Genomic DNA, 22,357 nt, shown 5'->3' on the forward strand with positions numbered 1-22,357 from the left:
CTCACCGCCCGGGCCGCGTAGAGCTACAGGGACGAGCGGATGCCTTCGCAGTGCTGCAGCCAGATGGTGACGGAGACGACAGCTGGGCTGACCGTGCTAGCTTCATAGTTGAAGAAGCTGTGAATTTTTTCCATAGCTCCGGCCCGGGAGGGGTCCACGGTGCTGTGCACGAGTCTGATGACACAGCTCCCTCCATCACTGCCCCCCCCCAGCTCTCCCCTCTTTGGAGATAGATGACAATGCAGGGGAGCCCCGCTCGCGCGGCCATCTCCCACCTCTCCGCAGCCTGCCGGCCATCTTCCCGCCAAAGTGCTCCTCCAGGATCTTCCAGGCACTATCAAGTGGGCGGCTGATCTAAAGAGTGTTGCTGTGCCGACCGATCCACCTGCGCCTGTTCACAGCGTTCTGGGAGGTGACATCTACGCACCGGAGCCGGCGCCCAAGCATTTCCCTGTGTGGTCTCACGTCACGGAGCTCTGACGCTGCCTTTTCCGAGCCCAGAAAATTTGAAGTGCCGGTGGCCCGCTATGACCCCTTCACCAGGATGAACGGAGACACGGAGCATGGTTTCCCTGCCGTCCCACAGGTGGAGGAGAGCCTGGCCACCATTTTGCTGCCGACAGCCACTTTCTTCGGCAGACGGAAACCCACGCCACCTTCTCCCAGGGATCAGGTTACCGCCCGCCTCACCGACCGTGCGCATAAGTGTGCGCCACCACCACCTCCTCCTCCTCCTCGGCACCCTTCTCCAGCCATGGCTCTCCCATGCCGTCATGCTGCCAGGGGCCGGTGCGCTGCCTGCACCTGGTCCAACCCGCAGGCTGAACCTCCTCGCAAGCAACCGCTGTACTGAGAGGACGCGGGGAAGTGTGTTTCTCTCCGGGAACTGCCGGACACAATGGCTCTTCTAAAGCCTGATTTATGGTCCTGCGGCATACCTACGACGTACCTGCGTCGTTGCCGTGACGCCGTCGTGAACCCTTCGAACTTCTCCGTCACTCCATTTCGTCGTGGTGCAATTCACCGCCAGAGCGGCAGGAGGCTGCGTTCCTTTACTGAGTGGTTATCGTCGTCTCTAGTTGATTCTTTGTTTAGCTTCCGGCTTTTCTGGTCACAGAGAAATGAACGCGGAGCACGGACAGACGGCTCCGTCCGTATCCGTATTGAACGTTAAGCATAAATGGGCCTTAAAGGCGCTGTATGTAAGAATGTGGCCAAAACGGTTACTGCACTCAAATTCAAAATACTGCCGCGAGTCGTGTCTGCCCCCCCTCCCCTACAGATTCGAGGTTGCTGGACAGCGGCACGCTGGAGACTGATTTGTTTGCCCACGGGCGGCTGCTGTGGCAGGGCCGCGTCACCGCGTCCTTGATCTTCGGATTTCCAGCGGACCGTTCGAGCAAGTCCGACTTCTCTGCTGCTAATGCTGCTGCCGGGATAGCTCATGAGGAGCCGGCTGCTAATGTTATGTACTGGGACACTGCTAATGCTGCTTGCCATGCTGCTGTAGCTCAGTCGTAACTGTAAATGATGCTGAGACTCTACTGACTGCGTGACTGGTAGACGGCGGTGGGTGGCGCAACAGGCCAAAACACAAATTCAAAACATAAACATGATTTGCGGACTACAAAAATGTTTTTTAAATGCGAATATTCTGGCTGTACTATTGTTGTCAGTGAGATTGGTATGTTATGTGAACATTATTCCTTAGTCTCTGTGACATATTAGGATGATTTTATGACTATTTGCTTTAGATTTCTTACATAGCTATAGCTCCTTTAATACTGCAACATCTACATAGCAACAGAAGATGTTTAAAGATGGCGGGGATGGCGCAATCTGGAAATACGGAACCGGAAATGCGTTGCTATCAAGCAAACCAATCACAGCCCTCTCGGTCTGCGCTGGGTCTGCGTTGCCTCGACGTGTAGTTACATTTTTGGGGAGGTGCACGTCAGGCTACGCCGGGGGCTACGGCGAGCCTTCTGCGTAGCCACGTACCCTACGACGTAGCGACGTCGTTCATTTAACGCAGGTTTAACGCGCTTAAGAAGAGCACTGAAGAGCAGTTTCTTTTCGAACAGTGCGCTTTTGTCTCCACTGAGCATTCAGCGTCTGTTTACGCAGAGACACACGTCCCCCACACACATGCTGCCTCCGCTGCGCACACACACAGTGCGTCAGTCGCTGAGGCAGTCCTGTCCCTCTCTCACGTTTTTATGAGCGAGTGTCATCGCTCTTCCCAAGTGTGCACAACAACCTACACACTATCCGCCTCTCTGCGGCCTCCCTACCTCACACCCATCGGTGCGAGTTAGTGGAGGTTTTTCGCCATGGCGTGAAACAGACTCAGAGTCTGAGTGTGCGGATGTCGACCCACACACTGTCACACATCCTCCGACGCAGCCCTTTCATCCCTGCCCTCCCATGGGCTGTGCCGAGCAGTCACTCGTTTCACGCAGCCGCGGTGAAGGCGTTACGGCGGCTGTCAGAAATGTCCACAGAGGCTCCACGGATATTTCATAATTAAAATAAATAAAAACAACAGACAAGAGTGACAGAAAGTAAAAATGGATGTGGGCAATTAAAGGGAATATGCAATTTGGAACTGATGGGTTTTGAGATGTGATTTGAAATGGGGTAGAGTCCATGTTTCTGAGGTCCGGGGGGAGAGAGTTCCAGAATTTGGGAGCAGAGCGACTGAAAGCCCCCCCCCCCTTCAATTCAACGGAGTCATGTCATCCCAGACAGAGATAGCTGCTCTGATGACAGAGTTGTCGGAGCTCCTAGAAAACGGGGCTATTTCCCGAGTTGCCCCATGCGAGGAGAACGAGGGTTATTACTCCCGTTACTTCCTAATGCCGAAGAAAACAGGCGGAATGAGACCTTGGATGAGATGAGATTCTGGACCTATCTCTCTTCAACAAATCCACAATGGAGAGACCGTTTCACATGTTAACCTGGAGTGTGTGCGTCCCGGCGATTGGTTCACATCCATCGACCTAAAGACGCTTATTTTCATGTGCCCGTCATCCCCAGGCACAGGAAATTCCTGCGTTTCTCCTTCAGAGGAGTTCAGTATCAGTACAACCGGCTGCCTTTCGGTTATTCTCTGGCTCCCCGCACTTTCTCCAATTGCGTGGAAACAGCCCTGGAGCCATTACGCAGGAGAGGCATCAGGGTTTTATTTTACCTGGACGACCTGATGGTGATGACGTCATCCAGGGAGAGCGCAGCGCTCCACACAGTGGAGCTCGTCAAACATCTGTGTTTGCTGGGTTTTGCCATAAACTGGCAGAAGTGCTCTCCCCTCCCCTCCCAGTCGACAATTTACCTGGGAGTGCATCTGGATTCCTCCATCATGAGAGCGAAACTAGCCAGGTTAAAAACACTCAGCTCTCTCCTGTCACGCATCGCACCTCGCAAGGTGGTAACGGCTCTGTCTGTGATGCGCCTGCTGGGTATGATGTCAGCCAGTCATGTGGTGGTTCCTCTGGGTCTTCTTCACATGAGAAACTCCAGAGATGGTTCAGCTGTCTTCGCCTCGATCCGATACGTCACAAAAGACGCATGATAACTGTTCCTCCCTCCCTGCAGTCGGACCTGACACATTGGAAAACCCCTCGTGTTCTGTCAGCGGGGGTTCCCCTCGGGAGAGCTACGTCACACATCTCAGTGTTCACAGACGCATCTCTCTTCGGATGGGGAGGAATGTGTCAGTCTCGTGTGGTAGGAGGGAAATGGCCAGAGCCACCATCCCTCCACATAAACTGCCTGGAGCTGTCCAGTGCTGAAACACTTTGCTCCACTGTTTAAAGACAAACATGTAGTGATGAGAACAGACAACATGACAACAGCGGCGTATAAATCGCCAGGGCGGCGTTCGCTCAGCTCAGCTGCTGGAAATAGCCAGAAGCCTCCTGCTGTGGTGTCACGCGAACCTGCGCTCCGTCAGAGCAGTTTACATTCCAGGCAAAGAGAACCGAGTCGCGGACCTCGGGTCACGCAGGGGTCCCTCCCAAAACGAGTGGAAGTTGAATCCCACATTCACTCAGATGCTGTGGAACAGGTTCGGGAGAGCAGATGTGGATCTGTTCGCCTCATGAGAAGACGCACAGTGCGCGCTATGGTTCATGAGCGCACGAGACGACCCTCTGCCGGGAGTGGATGCCTTCTCTCACCAACCATGGCCCAAAGCTCTACTTTACGCTTTCCCCCGGTCTCCCTGATTCCTCGCCTTTTAGCGCGCATTCAGGAGGAGAGCTTAACAGCCATTCTGGTGGCCCCGGAACGCACGAGCGCATCATGGTTTCCGACCATGATACAGCTGCTATCAGGGACGCCATGGCGACTCCCGTGGCGCAGAGACTCGCTCTCGCAGCTGGACGGCGCAATCCTGCAGTTCCCGGTGATAGGTCAGCGGTTATGGGCCTGGCCCCTGAACGGGAGCGACTGGAGAGACTACCCCTACAGTGGTACGCACTATCCAGGGGGCAAGGGCTCCTTCTACTACGGCCTGTTATGCAGCGAAATGGTCCGCTTTTCAACGCTGGTGTGTGGAGAGGGGCTTTGACCCCACATCGTGCCCTCTGCCACAGATGTTAACTTTTCTCCAGTTGCTAGTAGATAGAAATTTGGCTCTATCTACAGTTAAAACATATGCTGCCGCCATTTCATCCTGTCATGAAGGCTATGGAGAGAGATCCGTTTTTGCGCACCCGCTGGTTAAGCGCTTTTTGAAAGGAGTCATATGACAGAGACCTGTCACGCGCCCTTTGGCACCACAGTGGGATTTACCCCTGGTGTTACGCGCTTTGGGAGAACCTCCCTTCGAGCCTCTGTCACAAATCTCTCTCAGACTACTGTCATTGAAGACAGCGCTTCTCTTAGCCCTGACTTCGGCTAAGAGAGTGAGTGATTTATGTGCACTCTCAGCCTCCCCGTCTTGTCTCGTTATCAGAGATGACGGGAGCGCAGCTACTCTGAGACCGAATCCCACATTCATGCCTAAAATCATAACCAGTTATTTTAGGTCGAGAGTTATTTCACTGGAAGGTTTCTTCCCTCCTCCCCACAGGAGTGAGAGAGAAGAAACATCACACCGACTCTGCCCAGTGCGCGCTCTGTCTCATTACGTGACGAGCACAGCGAGCCTCAGACAGACACAGCAGCTGTTTGTACATTACAGAGAGCATTCACAGGGAAAACCCCTCACGAAACAGCGCTTAGCCCACTGGCTGTGTGACGCTATCACACAGGCTTATGCTGCAGCGGGAGTGGATCCCCCGCCGGGTATTCGTGCGCACTCTACGAGGGCTTTGTCCTCCTCCTCAGCTCTCCTCAGAGGGATGGCAGTGGCAGACATTTGTGCAGCAGCATCATGGCCTTCACTGTGTCCTTTTATTCGGTTCTACTTACGTGACATGTCTGAGTCCTCCCTGACTCACTCGGTGTTGAACGTGCTCAACGATTAGTGACACACTGTCAGCTCTGAGCGCGTTACGCACACACAGTCACCTGGTAGAGAGCCGTTATATGTGCTACAAGCTGGCAAATATGTTCAGTCTCTCTTTAAACTCATTTGTACGAGTCTCTGGGACTGCCACAATGCGTAACGGTCGTCCCTGCGTGCTCTCCCAACATAAGTTTACTGTGTTAAATGCGCACGTATGCGCTCTTCGTGCTCGCGTTTGAGACTTTTTACAGTGCGTTATTATCGTCCCCACTCTCCACAGCAGCAGTTGTGCCAGGTGAATGAGTGTGATGTTTTTCACTTTGACCATTCACTCAGGGCGAGAACAGAGGGGAAACACAGCATGGTTTTATGTCTTCATATTTTTATTGTGCTCTGCACTAATGAGTTGTGAACTGGTATGTGTTTAAATACTTGTGGACTGTGGTGGCACAGTGGGGCATTGACCACATCAGCTTCGCCCTTAACCCAATAGCGACAGCTTTTAGAGGGCGAAGCCTATACGAAATAGAACGTTGGTTACGTACTGTAACCCCAGATTCTATGAGTATAGGCTGCGCAGCCCTCTAAGACCCAGGCCCCACTGCCCCACCAACTTCAGCTTAAGAAAACCCAATAAACCCAATAGCGACAGCTCTTAAGCCTGATTTATGGTCCTGCGGCGTACCTACAACGTACCTACATCGTTGCCGTGACGCCGTCGTGAACCCTTCGAACTTCTCCATCACTCCATTTCGTCGCAGTGCAATTCACCGCCAGAGCGGTAGGAGGCTGCGTTCCTTTCCTGAATGGTTATCGTCGTCTCTAGTTGATTCTTTGTTTAGCTTCCGGCTTTTACGGTCACAGAGAAATGAACGCGGAGCACGGACAGACGGCTCCGTCCGTATCCGTATTGAACATTGAACATAAATGGGCCTTAATACTGCAACATATGTGCAACATCTACATCACAACAGAAGATGTTTCAAGATGGCGGGGATGGCACAATCTGGAAATACGGAACCGGAAATGCGTTGCTACCAAGCAAACCAATCACAGCCCTCTCGGTCTGCGCTGGGTCTGCGTTGCCTCGATGTGTAGTTACATTTTTGGGGAGGTGCACGTCAGGCTACGCCGGGGGCCACGGCGAGCCTTCTGCGTAGCCACGTACCCTACGATGTGGCAACGTTGTTGATTTAACGCAGGACCATAAATCAGGCTTTAGAGGACTGCGCCTATACTCACAGAATCTGGGGTTACAGTATGTAACCAACGATTTATGAGCTGTTTAGTAATTGCGACCAGAGATATTGGATGAAGCGAGATACCCAACTCAGCTCACTTCCTGATTCAGTGACGTCAGCGTCACGCTCCCGTAGGAGACTTGCGGCAGCTCTGAATGTATTGTCGTCAATGAGGAAAATGAACGTGATCACAATTTATGGTCAATTCTTTCGCTCTGTAGTCACTAAAGTAAATATTGGGTTCATTTTCCACAAGCCACACATCTTCCCAATATTCTGACACTAAAGCTGCATTTTTCATCCGCACAGATCAAGAGAAAATTAACTTTGTTTGAGCCCTGTCCGTCTCAGAAAACAAGTTCTCGCGAGATCTCGTGATCTTGATAAACAGGCGATAAAATCACAGTTAGCTTACAAACAGTTATTTACCGCTAGTAATAAATAAAAAATGCCCAAACTTTGTGCAACAATAGGCTGCAATAATAGGAAGAATTTATTTTCATTCCACCTGCTTCTCGACCCGCATACACAGACATCCACAGAGCCTCTGTTCAACACGGTGGTGGGGAGGAGGGGTGAGGGAGAACAGGCTCTGATTGGAGGGAGCGCTAATCACGCCCACTTAGGAGACAGGAAGAGTAACCGTTTTCTTAACATTGGATAAGCCTACAGCTGGGTATCTCCCTTCATCCAATATCTCTGTTGCGACCCGCTGCTCCTAAACTGTGGGACCGGCTGTGAGATGGTGACGCTGCTTCAGACCTCCGGCTCCTGATTGGTGAGGAGTTCGTCCGGAGCTCACCACCGCATGACCGAGACTCTGCTGCTCATTGGCGGACAATCCTTTGGAAATGTCCGCCAAAATTCTCTTTTCTGGTTGGTCTGGCAGGAACCGTCCCGCGCTCTGTGGGTATATAGAGGAGGGTTTCTGGTGTTGAGGGAACACTTCTTTTTGTCCCGATTTTAGAAAGTAATAAAGATGTCTGGGCGCGGAAAAACTGGTGGCAAAGCCAGAGCCAAGGCGAAGTCCCGTTCTTCTCGTGCTGGGCTCCAGTTCCCAGTTGGCCGTGTCCACAGGCTGCTGCGCAAAGGAAACTATGCTCAGCGTGTCGGTGCCGGCGCCCCCGTCTACCTGGCGGCTGTGCTGGAGTACCTGACCGCTGAGATCCTGGAGTTGGCTGGAAACGCTGCCCGCGACAACAAGAAGACCCGTATCATCCCCCGTCACCTGCAGCTGGCTGTCCGCAACGACGAGGAGCTCAACAAGCTGCTGGGCGGAGTGACCATCGCTCAGGGCGGCGTGCTGCCCAACATCCAGGCTGTTCTGCTGCCCAAGAAGACCGAGAAGGCCGCCAAGTCCAAGTAAACCTGGACAATCTTTGACTGCTGGAAACCAGCCCCCCAAAACGGCTCTTTTAAGAGCCACGCACTCACCTCAAAGAGCTGTTTCTGTATGTATAACCATGTTAATGAAGATGCACTGGCGTAGCTTGTGTTTAAGGAGTTGTTGCAATTTATATTCCAGTTAACCTTTTAATACCCAAGATGGAGTAGAAAATAACTAAGGACTTCTGTGATGTTTGCGTTAAACTCATTAAAACGGAAATCATGGAGCCAATGTTAACAGAGTCTAAATTGTTAATTCTTAACGGTATGTGACCGAACATAAACGATCATTACACCAGTGGATATGTTGATATAACTATAAGCTAAAAACTACTGGTGAATGTCAAACGGCACCAATTAGCATAGAACCATTGTAGTAATGAAACGTCTGATAATAACAAATTAACACCATTGAGTAAAACCAGCACCTAACAAATAGTAATCCTCTCTCCCACTGAAGGGTTTGAACAAGTACATTTATTCACAGTGACTGTAAATACATGAGGCAAAAGACCAGAAACAGAGACCCAAATGCCAAACATTTAAAAACGTTCAATTGAGTACTTTGATTAAATGAAACTTTATGCAGGACATCTAAATTGGTATTTCAATATTTTGGTATTGCTACTTTATTTGAATTAAAAATCTGAGCACTTCTTCCTCAACTGGTCAATACCATCAGCTTTCATATTGCAGCATATATCTAACCTATCAGCTTGTTAAGTTTTGTTGTTTATCTTCACTTGTTGTCGTCAGTCAATACATCACCTCACACTTCTGTTCCTACAGTAAATACATCTGATGAGAGGGTCTCTTATTCGTTTGGCGCATGCTCAGTCTCACTCAGAAGAAAACCAATCCTGTGCGAGCAACAGCACAGTTATATTTGCATCAGGACAATACAAATAAACCGTTCTGTCATTAAGTGCGTTATCCACATTTTGAACCATCCCAGCTGAGCAGGATGCCTGAAACCACCGTGAAAGCGCCCAAGAAGGGCTCAAAGAAAGCCGTGTCAAAGAGTGTCAGCAAAAGCGGCAAGAAGAGGAGGAGGACCAGGAAAGAAAGCTACGCCATCTACGTGTACAAGGTGCTGAAGCAGGTCCACCCCGACACCGGCATCTCGTCCAAGGCTATGGGCATCATGAACTCGTTTGTGAGCGACATCTTTGAGCGCATCGCCGGTGAGGCCTCCCGTCTGGCTCACTACAACAAGCGCTCCACCATCACTTCCAGGGAGATCCAGACCGCCGTCCGTCTGCTGTTGCCCGGTGAGCTGGCCAAGCACGCCGTGTCTGAGGGCACCAAGGCCGTCACCAAGTACACCAGCTCCAAGTAAACAGTCTTGCTGCCTCTAATATCAAACCAACGGCTCTTTTAAGAGCCACCCGCTTTATCTGAAGATCAGTCCTTTTGGAGTAGTGGTGATACATTTATGATCAACTTCACTTACATCAGGCCAATTATATGCATGTGAATATATGCCAAATATGATTTTTTTTTAATGTCAACTTGAGTGACACACATACTTAGTGAAGAATCAGAAGTATTACAGTAAGCAGCACATATATCCATTTCCATGCATCTGGCGTACAGACCTGATACTCATTTTACCTATTGACACATTGTTTCACACATCAACAAAACCAAAGACAGAACTGTGTTGTGTTGTCCCTGCCTGTACAACAAAAATAAAGCTTAATAATCCATTTTTTCTTTAGACAGATCCAACAAACAAGCAAAACGTAACCATTGTAGTGTTTGATCATGTGAACATTAGAAGGTTTAGTTGAATCATTTAAAGGGCCAGTGTGTAATATTTGGCATGGTTTATTGTCAATCTGAATCTGAATCTGAATATTCTACCCATTAATATGTTTATACAAGTGTATGATCGCTATAAAATAAAATTTGTTTGGTTTTCGTAGCCTTATAATTATGCTTTCATATATATATATATATATATATATATATATATATATATATATATATATATATATCAAGGGCCTTGCTTTAGAGAGGTCGCCATCTTGTGCCGCCATGTATGTACGGCAGACCAAGTGGACAATCCAGCCAGCCAGAGAACGCGTTTCGCGTGTATAAATGAACCAACGAAGACAGCGGAAGGAAGGAAGAAGGAGGAGGAAACAGCAGAGTGTTAGTAGTTCATCGATAGAGAGTACTGAAAAGATTTTTTAGTTATAAAGTTTGCGAATGGACCACACTTACCACGCAACAGGAGAGAATGAACCCGAACCGTCATCTGCGAGGAAAAGAAGACGCATCTGCACTCCTTGTGATGCACTCTCTGCGGTGCTTTTCCTCCTGATGATATATCTCTGCAGTGATGGTAGCAGTAGCACTGAATCCCATTCTGTGCATTCAGCCTCTCTTCTCACCCGCTCAGCATCCAACACATGGAGTTCCTCATCTGTGTGCTCCGGCTCAAACAGGTATGGCTCTGGGTCTGTGTCCGCTACAAGAAACTCTTCAAAATCGCGTTCAAAGTCGTCCATTGCAGCTACTATAGTCCAGAGATATTGCTAGGCTAAATAAACAGCTGAGCTCTGTTTACCGGCTACGCTGTCAGTCAGTGTGCGGGCTGGAGATTGGCGGAGCAGAGAGGGGAGGGGGGTTGGTCCCCACTTAGTATCATAAACGGGTATGTGTGTAAAGTTATGAAGTGTGTCTGTTACGCCAGAAGAGTCAGAGTTTGGGACGGAGTGGAGTGTTACCAGAGTTTCTGGACTGCTCAAATAAACGGGCCTTTTTCCCGAACGCTCCTCTGGTCTCCTGCTCGTGAGGGATTCATTACAATATCGTAACATGGTTTAGATTTCTAAATAAACATTCACCTCGTTGCTAGATAGACCTACTCCTGAAAAACTCGTGCGCAAGGCTTTTTGTCCCTACGAGGCCACCGTCATTTACCCGACGGGAGGGGTGAGCGAGTGAGCCCTGCAATCTAGAATTTGACCACTGATGTCACTGTTTCCAACGGTTTTCAACCCATTTTACACACTGGCCCTTTAATGGTAAATTAAGAATTAACAATTTCTGAATTGGTGGATTGGTATGAGAGGATATAAAGCCTCAGATTAAATGTACAGTTACATATCCTGCCATGACTCTAATGGAGATTTGATACCAAACAAAAATGATGTTTACCAACTAAGGAGCATCGTCAGTATTGGTTTTTCGTCAGTGTTTTATTGTGACACAATTCTTATATCAGGCAGATGGATAATACATAAAACTTCTCTCTGGAACAACAAATATTTATCCTTTCATACATGGTTCCAAAGAGATAACAGATAAAAAAAAGAATATTCACTGATCAAAGAAAGTGATGAAACTGCACCAAGAGACAAATTTTTCTGAAGGTCTAAAATTAAGAACATAAACTGAAGAGGACCTCGGCTGTTACCTTATGAGTAATGCATCTTAAATAAGGCTTAAGACGTACACCTCAGAATTTTACACAAAAACTACCCTGCCAATTATCTTATTGCCAAATTTACAGACCATATGCCTCCTGCTCCTTTTGTAAAAAATAATATAGAAAATATTTCTCTTTGAACCTCAGGGACATTTTTTGTTATTGTGATAATCCAGAGAAAAGTGCTCTTGAATCTCATTGATATTGTTTTTTCTAAATGCTAAACTTTTTACTTACAAGAACACGTTATTTAAGTCAATGAATTTTAGTGAATTTTTAGCTTTTGTCATAAAATTCAAGACTCTTCTCAAGTCACTCAGTTATTCTTTGGTTCCTAAAAACGTCCTTGCATCTTTTTGTCTCTTTTGTTTGTGCTAATTTTACGCAATTGTCTTGAAATGTTTTATAAATAATTATGGAACACTTTTTTGGTTTTATGTTTTTACATGTGCTGTTATTAACTACCTGATGTTTTGTATATGCTTTTATTTTTTTCATTTAACAAAAAAAGGCGGCTTATAGATGATTCGCAGTAGAATAGTAATTTCCCGCCTCTACTGTGAAGGTGAAGGGTTCATCAGTGTCCTAGTTTCTATTGTTAGAACAAATGTCTCCGCCCAGCAGAGCTCAACTACGTCCGCAGCAAGGATTCAAATATCCACGTTCAGGTTTACATCGGACAAACCTAGACTCTGAAAAAAAAAAAAAAAAAAAAAAAAAAAAAAAAATATAATAATGAGTGGTCGCGGCAAGGGAGGAAAAGGACTCGGTAAAGGAGGCGCTAAGCGTCACCGCAAAGTTCTCCGTGATAACATCCAGGGAATCACCAAACCCGCCATCCGCCGTCTGGCTCGCCGTGGTGGAGTGAAGCGTATCTCCGGTCTGATCTACGAGGAGACCCGCGGTGTGTTGAAGGTGTTCCTGGAGAATGTCATCCGTGATGCTGTCACCTACACCGAGCACGCCAAGAGGAAGACTGTGACCGCCATGGATGTGGTGTATGCTCTGAAGAGGCAGGGCCGCACTCTGTACGGCTTCGGAGGATAAATCACCGTCTCATCTCACTGCAACACAACGGCTCTTTTAAGAGCCACCCACAACATCTCAAGAGCGCCTTTCTGTTGACTTAATATTGTTGTATGTTCCCAAATTTACGCGGTTTCCCCTGAGTCCATATTGATTAAGAGGAAAGTCTCCATAGTACCATCTTATGTAATCAGTGTGAAAATATTTTGTTGCAAGTTAAAGTCCGACATTCATATTTTTCCCTCACTTATTAGCATCACTACTTAGAATACAAAAAGTAAAAGTTACCCCTCTCATGATGCAGAATTACCAATTCAGAAAATTATTTATAAAATTATTAGTCTGCAATTACGGGTGCATTAATGTTAATCATTTTATCTGCTGTAGCGATAAGATAGACCTTTATTGATCCCACAATTCAGAAGTTACAGTGGCCAAGAAGAAAGAATCAGATAAAAAATATCAAAAACTAAAAACTTAAGAAGGCATGCAAAAAAAAGTACAAAAATATGAATACATAAGAAACTGCAATTAATAATAATAATGAGCAATGGATTAAAGAGAGCATATCTAGTGCAAAGTGATTGTATGTGCAAAAAACAACAAGGGGGACAGTAATGTTTATAATAGTGTTTGTAACGTGTCCATGGTGCAGCTGATTGTCAGCAGTGTTGGTTAGTAGTCTGACAGCAGCAGGCAGGAAGGACCTGCGATAACGTTCCTTCACACACTTTGAGTGAATCAGTCTATCGCTGAAGGAACTCTCCAGAGTTTTTATCTCCTCATGCAGAGGATGGGAGTGTTAGTCCTCAGGAGGATGACAGCCGAGCTGTTATCTGTCTCCCACCACCTGCACAGAGTAACCGAGGACAGAGCTGGCCTTCTTGATCGTTTGTCTAGTTGGACAAGATGGACATTTTAATTATATCATGTGGGTAGTTTGATAATACCTCATCATTTATTTGTTGATATGTTGTATAAGTCATTTAAATCTTCAAAGTAACTAAAGCTGTCAGATAAATGTAATGGAGTAAAGAGATGTAGAAATAGCCTATAATATGAAAATACTCATAGCCTATTAATTAATGATTAATTTACCCCCATTATAGCTGGAGAAGTTAGGGTCCTAGTATTAACAGAAGAATGCTCTCCAAAGATGATGTGGGTGGCTCTTAAAAGAGCCTTTTAGTGAGTAGTTTGTTGATGAGACTGATGACAGCTCACTTCTTCTTGGCTGCTGCTTTCTTGACTTTGGGCTTGGCTGCCTTCTTTGCGGGGGCTTTCTTGGCTGCAGGGGCCTTTTTGGCCACCTTCTTGGGGCTCTTGGTGGCCTTTGTCGGGCTCTTTGCAGCCTTCTTGGGGCTCTTAGCTGCTTTCTTGGCCGCTGCGGGTTTCTTAGCCTTCTTGGGAGACTTCTTAGCGGCTGCTGGCTTCTTAGCTGCCGCTGTCTTGGGCTTTTTGGGCGCTGCGGGCTTCTTGGCTTTAGGAGCGGCTTTCTTGGCCGGCTTCTTGACCTTCTTCGGTTCGGCAGCCTTCTTGCTCATCTTGAAGGAGCCGGAGGCCCCGGTCCCTTTGGTCTGGACCAGAGAGCCCTTAGCCACCAGGGCCTTGATGGCGGTCTTGACGCGGGACTTGTTCTTGTCCACATCGTAGCCTCCGGCAGCCAGAGCCTTCTTGAGAGCGGCCGCAGACACGCCGCTCCGCTCCTTGGATGCGGCCACAGTTTTCAGGATGAGCTCGCCGACGCTGGGACCGGTCTTCTTCGGTCTAGGCGCCTTCTTCTTGGCGGCTTTGGCCGGCGCGGCGGCTGGAGCTGGAGCTGGAGCTGTCTCTGCCATGTTGTTCTTGCCGAGTAACACGAGAGTGTCTGACTGGACTGTTGAAAGCTCCGAGCAGGAGGCTGTCCTTAAACACACCGTGAGAACCGTGGAGACTCAACTCAGCCCGTGGCTCCTCTGTGCAGTGTGAAAGCTGGAGCACTTGTGTTTTCTCTTGACTGAGAAAAGGTGAAAAACTAAATGTGGGACAAGTGCTGAAGGCTGACAGTGAAGGGAGCCGATAGCGGACTTGTGTCTCTTCATATTCAAGTCATGTAGAGCTCTGATGCTCTCTGCATTTTGTCTGTGGAGCCTCCAAACCTCACCTATTCACCGCCGTGGCCAGCACTGCTCAGCGGCTTTTCCCACTCATTTCTCTCCTAAAATGACTTCAAATGCATCACAGCTCCATCAAAGCCGTTTTCCAGCAGCCCACATGTTTGTTCAAGGACTCAGTGTAAAAACAACCATCTGCTGTTGATGACTTTGGAATAAACTCAAATTATTCTGGTGTCAGCAAACACACTGATGATGGCCGAGGCTCATGGTGCAGTTCAGCCAGACTGACCATCAGAGCTGCTGCTGTGACTCCTTTAGATTTAAATAGTTAGTAGTTGTGCTATTAATGATCAAACACACGGACAAATACGTGTCAGCTGTCTGTGGAAGCAGTACGTGACTTTAAATGTTACACACTGTTAAACTGATACATAGATCATTCCTAAATATCAAAAGACTTCATTAGGTGTAACACAACAGTTATTCTGTGTTTTCTGCTGTGGTTCAAAGTAGCCTAAGGACTGACTGAAATTTAGATTTGGACTTCCTTCAAAACTCACAGAGTAACAGCAGCTCAGATAAACTGTCTGTCATTGTTTTGAATAGAAACAGGTTTGATCCAAAATTCAAAAAGGACACACATGTTGAGTGGATTTATAAGAGGCTCTGATGTGGAAAGGTATAAATTATTTACATTATTTACATATGGTATGTAACAGAAACATAAACGTTTCTATTTAATATAAATAATGAATACATTAGTGGTGTCAGTGCGCACAAGCACCCTGGACAGCTCCATCTTCTGTTACCTGTTCTCCAACAAACCTTTATACACTCACCTGTCCTCTCATTTCTGACTCCCTGTCCTTCAGTCTGTTTCTACCCTGAATTTGTCACAGTGTTTGCCCTTTTTTGGAAAAAGATGAAATCAAAAGCAGATGTGTGCATGTTATTGATCATCCTGAGGTGAAGACATCTCTGTTTCTTATTTCCTTTGCTCCACATGTGTCAGTGTCTGTGGTCCAATACAAAGACTGCAGCCTGGTGGCAGCATTACAGCTCACTGTCAACTGAAACAACCATGATGAGAAACAAACACTCAGTGATGATGTCATGTTTGGAGCTACTGCCAGCGAACAACATCAAGTCTGGTTGATTTCATGACTTTGAAATAGACCTGGGTCATCAATCAATGATCACATGGATTTACAGGGAAGAAAATGGACTGAGACAAAGTCACCATGTTCACACCCACAGACAAAACACATATTAATCAAGTGGGGAGTTATTTAAAGAAAGACACTGGTAAATAGATAGGAAGGTTTTGGGAAAAGATTTAAGAACCTTGGAAGTGCAACCATCTTAATAGCATTGATGCAACCAATCACTGAAAGGGGAAGCAACCTCCAGTTCCTCATATTAGCTCTTAGCTTGTCCATCATATCCAAAAAATTCAATTTGAATAAAAATTTGGCTTTTCTAGGAATCTTAAGTCCAAGATAGTTAATGTGGGTAGTGAGTCATGTAAATGGCAAAGATTTCAAGACTACAGGACACAAATTATTCTTCAAAGGCATAAACTCACGTTTCCCAGTTAATTGTAATTCTGACAGTCTTCTTAATGATTTAATGTAGGTCAGGAGGTCGGGAACAGAGACTACTGGGTCCGATAAACAGATCAGTAAATCATCTGTGTATATATTCAAGATCACCAAACTTCACACCGTGAAGTATTTCAACAGTTATATATGTTAAATATGATTACCCAATCTTTTAGCTAGAAATTAACTTATTACTTTCTGATCACAGTTTAAAAGAGCAATAGGCCTATAACTTGCAGGGTCAGACTCTTCCTTTCCCTTTTTTAGAAGCAAACAAATATTTGCTGCATACAATGAGCTGAGGAGCCTCTTATTTCTCATGGAGTCATTCACCATCCTAAGCATGAAAGGGACAAGTTTTTCATGAAATGCTTTGTAAAACTCACAGCCAAAGCCTTCTGGGCCAGCTGCTTTTCCAGAGGGGAAGGCCTGAATAGCATTCAAGACGTCACTTTTAGAAATTGGAGCATCCATCATCTCGTGATGCACTTTCTAATTGAGGAAGCTTTAGACTGGCAAAACGTTTGAAAAATCAGTTTCAGTGGCATTTACTCTACTGGAATACAATTCCATGTAGAAGTCCCTGAAGCAAGCATTTATCTCCTTTGGGTTAGTAACCAAATTACTTTCTCAGCCTGCTCACCTCGGTTTCTTCTGAGCGAGACTGAGCATGTGCAAAACATGTAACCTGTGATCAGATGTATGTACTGTAGAAACAGAGGTGTGAGGTGATTTATTGACTGACAAGAACAGGACAACAATGATTAACAACAAAAGTTCATAGGTTTATAGTTTAGTTGCTTTATGAAAGTTGTCCTAATTGACCAGTTCTGTAAGTACTCTGATCTTTAAAAAGGAGCAGTTTAATGTCTTTACCTTTGGTATTTCTAATCAGTATGAATCATTTAAAATTGTTCAGATTCAGAAAGATTAACTATTTTTGAAGCATTTTATGCCCCCCTATTAACCTCTTTAGTCGTTAGTTAATTCTTACTTTGATACTATTATCAAAGGACTGCTTTTTCAACACATCTGTGATCATTGTATGATCTTTGACAATGGAAAAACAAACAGCAGAACATTAGATAGAAATATGACTGTTTTTAATTGGTTATTTACATTTGCGACATGAGCTTTTTATGAGGGGAGTGTGTGGCTCTTAAAAGAGCCGTTTTGGGGCGCTGGTTTCCAGCAGCCAAAGAGTGTCCAGGTTTACTTGGACTTGGCGGCCTTCTCGGTCTTCTTGGGCAGCAGAACAGCCTGGATGTTGGGCAGCACGCCGCCCTGAGCGATGGTCACTCCGCCCAGCAGCTTGTTGAGCTCCTCGTCGTTGCGGACAGCCAGCTGCAGGTGACGGGGGATGATACGGGTTTTCTTGTTGTCGCGGGCAGCGTTTCCAGCCAACTCCAGGATCTCAGCGGTCAGGTACTCCAGCACAGCCGCCAGGTAGACGGGGGCGCCGGCACCGACACGCTGAGCATAGTTTCCTTTGCGCAGCAGCCTGTGGACACGGCCGACTGGGAACTGGAGCCCAGCATGGGAGGAGCGGGTCTTTGCCTTGGCTCTGGCTTTGCCACCGGTTTTTCTTTTTTTTTAAAAAAAAATACTTTATTGAGTTCCATACATAAATTACACTGCAACAATCAAATCATGTACCGAAACACAGAGAATCAGACATGACAAACACCCCTAACTCACAATGAAATACAATTTACATTAATAAAGTGCAAACAGGCAACAAGGTGCATGTAAAAAAGTGCATTAAAGTTGCAAAATGTTCCACGGAAGAGTTTGATTCTTATCTAATGACCTTCTCCTCCGGAGGTCAGCCTGGATGTGTTTTATTACCATGTCTCCATCTATTACAGTCTGTTGGAGGGACATGGCACATCTGGTCTTCCAAAGTTTGTATGTAGTGATGATAATGACCAGTTGATACAGTTCTTTGTGTTTCTGTGGGATGTTTTCTGTTATAAGTCCATAAGTTACTGAGTTGTAATTGATGTCACAAGATAGACCAAGTCCTTGTAAAATGTTCCACACCTGCTGAGATCTATAACAGTCAATTAACAGATGTTGTTGTGTCTCTTGTTCATTACAATAAATCATTGGACATTTCGTGGTTGTGACATAACAGCTCCATGAAACAATAGCACGTACAGGGAGCCTGGAGACTAAAATGAGTCAGCGGACGTCCCTGATGCTCTCTGGGTATCTTTTGTCATTTATTATTTTGATTACTTTCATATAATCTCTCTCCAAGATATTTTTATATTTAATTACACCACCATATTTAAAATCATTTATTTTATTAAAAATTATTTTACTTGTATCCCTTACCCAGTTTATTTGTACACATCTATGTTCATGTAAAAAGTCTGAATATAGTAATTTATAATAAGGGTGTTGTCTTGCACTGCCCCGTTTTTTTTCCCAATTTTTAACAAGACCGACCCAAGGTGCTTTTCTAGAGATGGCCGCTGACACATTTTTAACAAAGGCAATCATCAATCTAACGCTCAAATCAACGGCGCCAAGGCCTCCATACTCTCTGCTTTTAAACAATAGGTCACGTTTAGTGACTTCTCTGGTGGTTCCCCAGACCAGGTTCACACATTGTTTATTTAGTTGTTTTAATATGCTGGGAGTTGGCGGAAATATATTGGCAAGAAAGAGGAGTTTGGATAGAATGTATGTTTTCATTATATTTATTCTAGATTTATAATTAGTATCTTTATTTCTCCATTTATTGATTTCTTCTTTAACAATATTCAGTTTTTCATTCCAATTTCGTTGACTACAATCATTATTACAGAGGGTCAAACCAAGTATTTTAATTTCTTCTTTTATTTGAATATTTAAGTGAGGTTTTTTACTCTCTGTTCCTATCCAAACTCCTTCAGTCTTTTCATGATTTAATTTAGCACCAGACGCCAGTTCATAAAGAAACAAATGATTAATTAAAATGTCCAACTCTAACTGATTCTTTATGATGACGGTAACATCATCGGCATATGCCATTGCTTTAACATTGCAACTGTTATTTACAAGTTTACCAGATATCAAAGGGTCAGCATTTATTATTTTGATTAAAGGGCTGATCGCCAAGATATATAAGGCAGCACTCAGTGGACAGCCCTGTTTTACACCTCTTTCTACATTAAAAGAGTCAGTTAGTACACCGTTAACATTTATACGGACACATGACTTTCTATACAGACATTGTATCATATGAATAAACTCATTAGGGAAGCCATATGCTTCCAACACAGACCACAGGTAGTCTCTAGAGACATAATCAAAGGCTTTCTTTTGATCCAGCCCGATTATGAAAAAGTCTTGTTTTTGTAGTGTCTCTCTCAAAGTGCACAAGTTGTCCCACATCAGACGTCCTTTAATTGCACATGTCTGTTCTTTTTCTATAATATTATCTAGAGTATCATTTAATCTATTCATTATTATTTTAGCTAATATTTTATAATCTGTATTCATTATAGTCAGGTGCCTGTAATTATTTATGTCTGTCTTGTCTCCTTTTTTATATAATAAATGCAACACGCCTTCATAAAAAGAGTCTCCGAAGATACCAGAGTGCAGACCTTCATTAAACATATGTGTGAGGACATTTAACATATCATCTATATATAATTGATAAAACTCAGTAGGAAGACCGTCGGACCAGGACTTTTATCTACATTTAAGTGTTGGATAGCTTGAATCACTTCTTCTTTTTTAACTTCTCCTAACAGAACACTATCGTTAAGTTAGAATTTCTGGGAACAGAATCGAGTAGTAAACTAACACATCCAGAATCAATATCAATCTTTTTATACGATTCTTCACATAAATTTCTGATCACCTCCCTTTTCTGTTTTTCTTCGAGAAAAACATCACCAGACTGATTTTTTATAGATTTAATAAATTTATCGTGAATTTGCTTTTGTCCTGATTTCAGTGCATATAATACATTACCTCTGTTGTTTATTTCTGTTTGTTTATAAATATTAAACAACAGTTCATTATTCATGCTATCTATTTCTAATTTTAAATTGGACATGATTTCTTCTTCAACTGATGATCTTTGTTTCATTTGCTTTAAGTTTATATATTGTTTAACTAGTGAATCATATCTCATATTTTTAAGTTTATTTAATTCTTTACTTTTGAATTTGAAAAAATCTTTCACCCTGGATTTTAATATTTCACACAGTTTAATGTTTGATTTGGTTATAATGCTTAATTGGGATATTTTATTAATTTCAGATTTTAAATCAGTTACTATATCGTTATATTTTAAACACTGTGTATACAATTTCCAGAAGCCTCTTTGAACAGAGGTTTCGGAAGACACTGATGCTTTGACTAGAAGATGATCAGAAAAATTGTTCAGAACAGTTGAATAATTATTTACTTTAAAATTAGATGATACGTAAATTCTATCAATACGTGTTTTGGTTTTTGCATCAAATCTAGTGAAGTCGAACCCAGAAGGATTCAAAGATCTATACACATCAATTAATTTAAACTCCTCACATATTTCTTTTAATACTTTACCTTCAGATGTTAAGGTAAAAGGTACAGCACTATGCCTGTCATTTTCTGATGTAACTGTATTAAAATCTCCACATAAAATGGTATTATATCCTATTGAGAGGAGTTCTCTAAGTCTTTTAAAAAGTTGTTTTTTTTTTTAGTTCTTTCGGGTGAAGTGTATACATTAATAATTCGATATTTATCTTTTCTATAAAAACAATCTATCATGAGAAGCCTGCCTGGAATTATGTCCCTTCTTCTAATGATATTAACTTCTTGAGTGTTAAAGAAAATTCCTACCCCATCTGCACTACTTTCACCAATTGAAATAACACTTTTACCTTTAGACCACATATCACACACATTCTTAACATCTTCATCGGTTGTCAAACGCAATTCCTGAGTACATAATATGTCAAAGTTGGTATTCAACAAATAATCAATTTTTTGCTGTCTGAAAACATTGGATTTTATGCCACGTACATTCAAGGTAGCGACATTAAGAAAGCACATAACATAAAAGTCTAAGGTGTGGGTTTGTTGTCATGCTGTTTACTATTTTGTTTTTTTTCACAAAACGTGATTTTCTTTTTTTTTAAACAAGTTGAAAAGGTTCTTCAGTTTCACTCAAGGGAGCAGAAAACTCAGGTGTGGTGGAAAAAGAGTCCAGCTTACTGATGGGGGGGATGAGCTCAGCGAGAGGTGAAAGAAGGGGAGTACTACTGACTCTCTGACCAGCTGTTAGTGGGTCAGAGAGATCAGAGATCGGAGACTCACTGGCACTCTCATAGCTGTGCTCATCTTCTTCATCATCATCATCATCATCATCATCATCATCACCACTACATTCAACGTCAGTATTTATTACAAGTTCAGGACTGGTCTCACCTGAGAAGGGAGGGGAGAATTTGGGGAGGAGCTGTTGCAGAGACTCAGTTGAACTGGGGCCAGGCTGAGGTTGTAGAGCTGTGGGCTTGGGACCTGCTCGCTGGCTGCAGGGCTGCTGGTCTGCTGGATCACGTTGCTGATGTGGCCTCTGGGTGGAAGAAAGAGGCGCATTCTTGGAGCTGGGCTGCGGCTTTGGAGACGGAGACTGGCTGTGGGACCGTCGCAGAGTTGCAGAATCGGAGCCGGGTTTCAGCTGCTGAGGTGGCGGTTGGCTGTGAGTGCGCCGATGGTCCGCTGCCTTGGGGCCCTGTTGCTCCTGTCGACTAGATGGACGCTGATCACCAGGGAGCTGCTGGTTCTGTTGCTGCTGCTGGACTGGAGGATGGAGCTGCTGCTGCTGCTGCTGCTGCTGCTGCTGCTGACCACCAGGGGGCTGCTGGGTCTGCTGCCGCTGCTGAGTTGGAGGATAGAGCTGCTGCTGCTGCTGCTGCTGCTGCTGCTGCTGCTGCTGGGTCTGCTGCCGCCGCTGAGCAGGAGAAGGATGGAGCTGCTGCTGCAGGTCATCAGAGGGCTGGACCGTGGTTCCAGGCCGCTGGAGTTGCAGCTGGTCAGCAGAGGGCAGGATGATTGATCCAGGCTGCTTCTGTTGCTGCTGCCGCTGTTGTTCCTCAGGGGGCTGATCAGAGGAACCA

General features: G+C 45.0%; 3 protein-coding genes and 1 pseudogene across 4 annotated transcripts; 3 read left to right on the forward strand and 1 right to left on the reverse strand.

Moving 5' to 3' along the window:
* Positions 1-7,659: 7,659 nt before the first annotated feature.
* Positions 7,660-8,125, forward strand: LOC117258769 (histone H2A-like). The gene has a single exon (XM_033629902.2). The coding sequence runs from the start codon at positions 7,676-7,678 to the stop codon at positions 8,060-8,062; it is 387 nt and encodes a 128-aa protein (XP_033485793.2). The 5' UTR covers positions 7,660-7,675; the 3' UTR covers positions 8,063-8,125.
* Positions 8,126-9,036: 911 nt separating this feature from the next.
* On the forward strand, positions 9,037-9,965 carry LOC117258778 (histone H2B 1/2). Its single transcript, XM_033629910.2, has one exon. The coding sequence runs from the start codon at positions 9,047-9,049 to the stop codon at positions 9,419-9,421; it is 375 nt and encodes a 124-aa protein (XP_033485801.1). The 5' UTR covers positions 9,037-9,046; the 3' UTR covers positions 9,422-9,965.
* A 2,247-nt stretch (positions 9,966-12,212) lies between these two features.
* LOC117258319 (histone H4) lies at positions 12,213-12,646 on the forward strand. Its single transcript, XM_033629155.2, has one exon. The coding sequence runs from the start codon at positions 12,257-12,259 to the stop codon at positions 12,566-12,568; it is 312 nt and encodes a 103-aa protein (XP_033485046.1). The 5' UTR covers positions 12,213-12,256; the 3' UTR covers positions 12,569-12,646.
* A 199-nt stretch (positions 12,647-12,845) lies between these two features.
* LOC144463478 (histone H1 pseudogene) lies at positions 12,846-14,411 on the reverse strand (annotated as a pseudogene). The gene is made up of 2 exons (XR_013491637.1): positions 13,646-14,411; positions 12,846-13,443 (listed from the first exon to the last, which is right to left on the reverse strand). The product of XR_013491637.1 is annotated as a histone H1 pseudogene (transcript).
* Positions 14,412-22,357: the final 7,946 nt, after the last annotated feature.

This window comes from Epinephelus lanceolatus, chromosome 5 (genome assembly GCF_041903045.1).
Source record: "Epinephelus lanceolatus isolate andai-2023 chromosome 5, ASM4190304v1, whole genome shotgun sequence".
NCBI lineage: Eukaryota > Metazoa > Chordata > Actinopteri > Perciformes > Serranidae > Epinephelus > Epinephelus lanceolatus.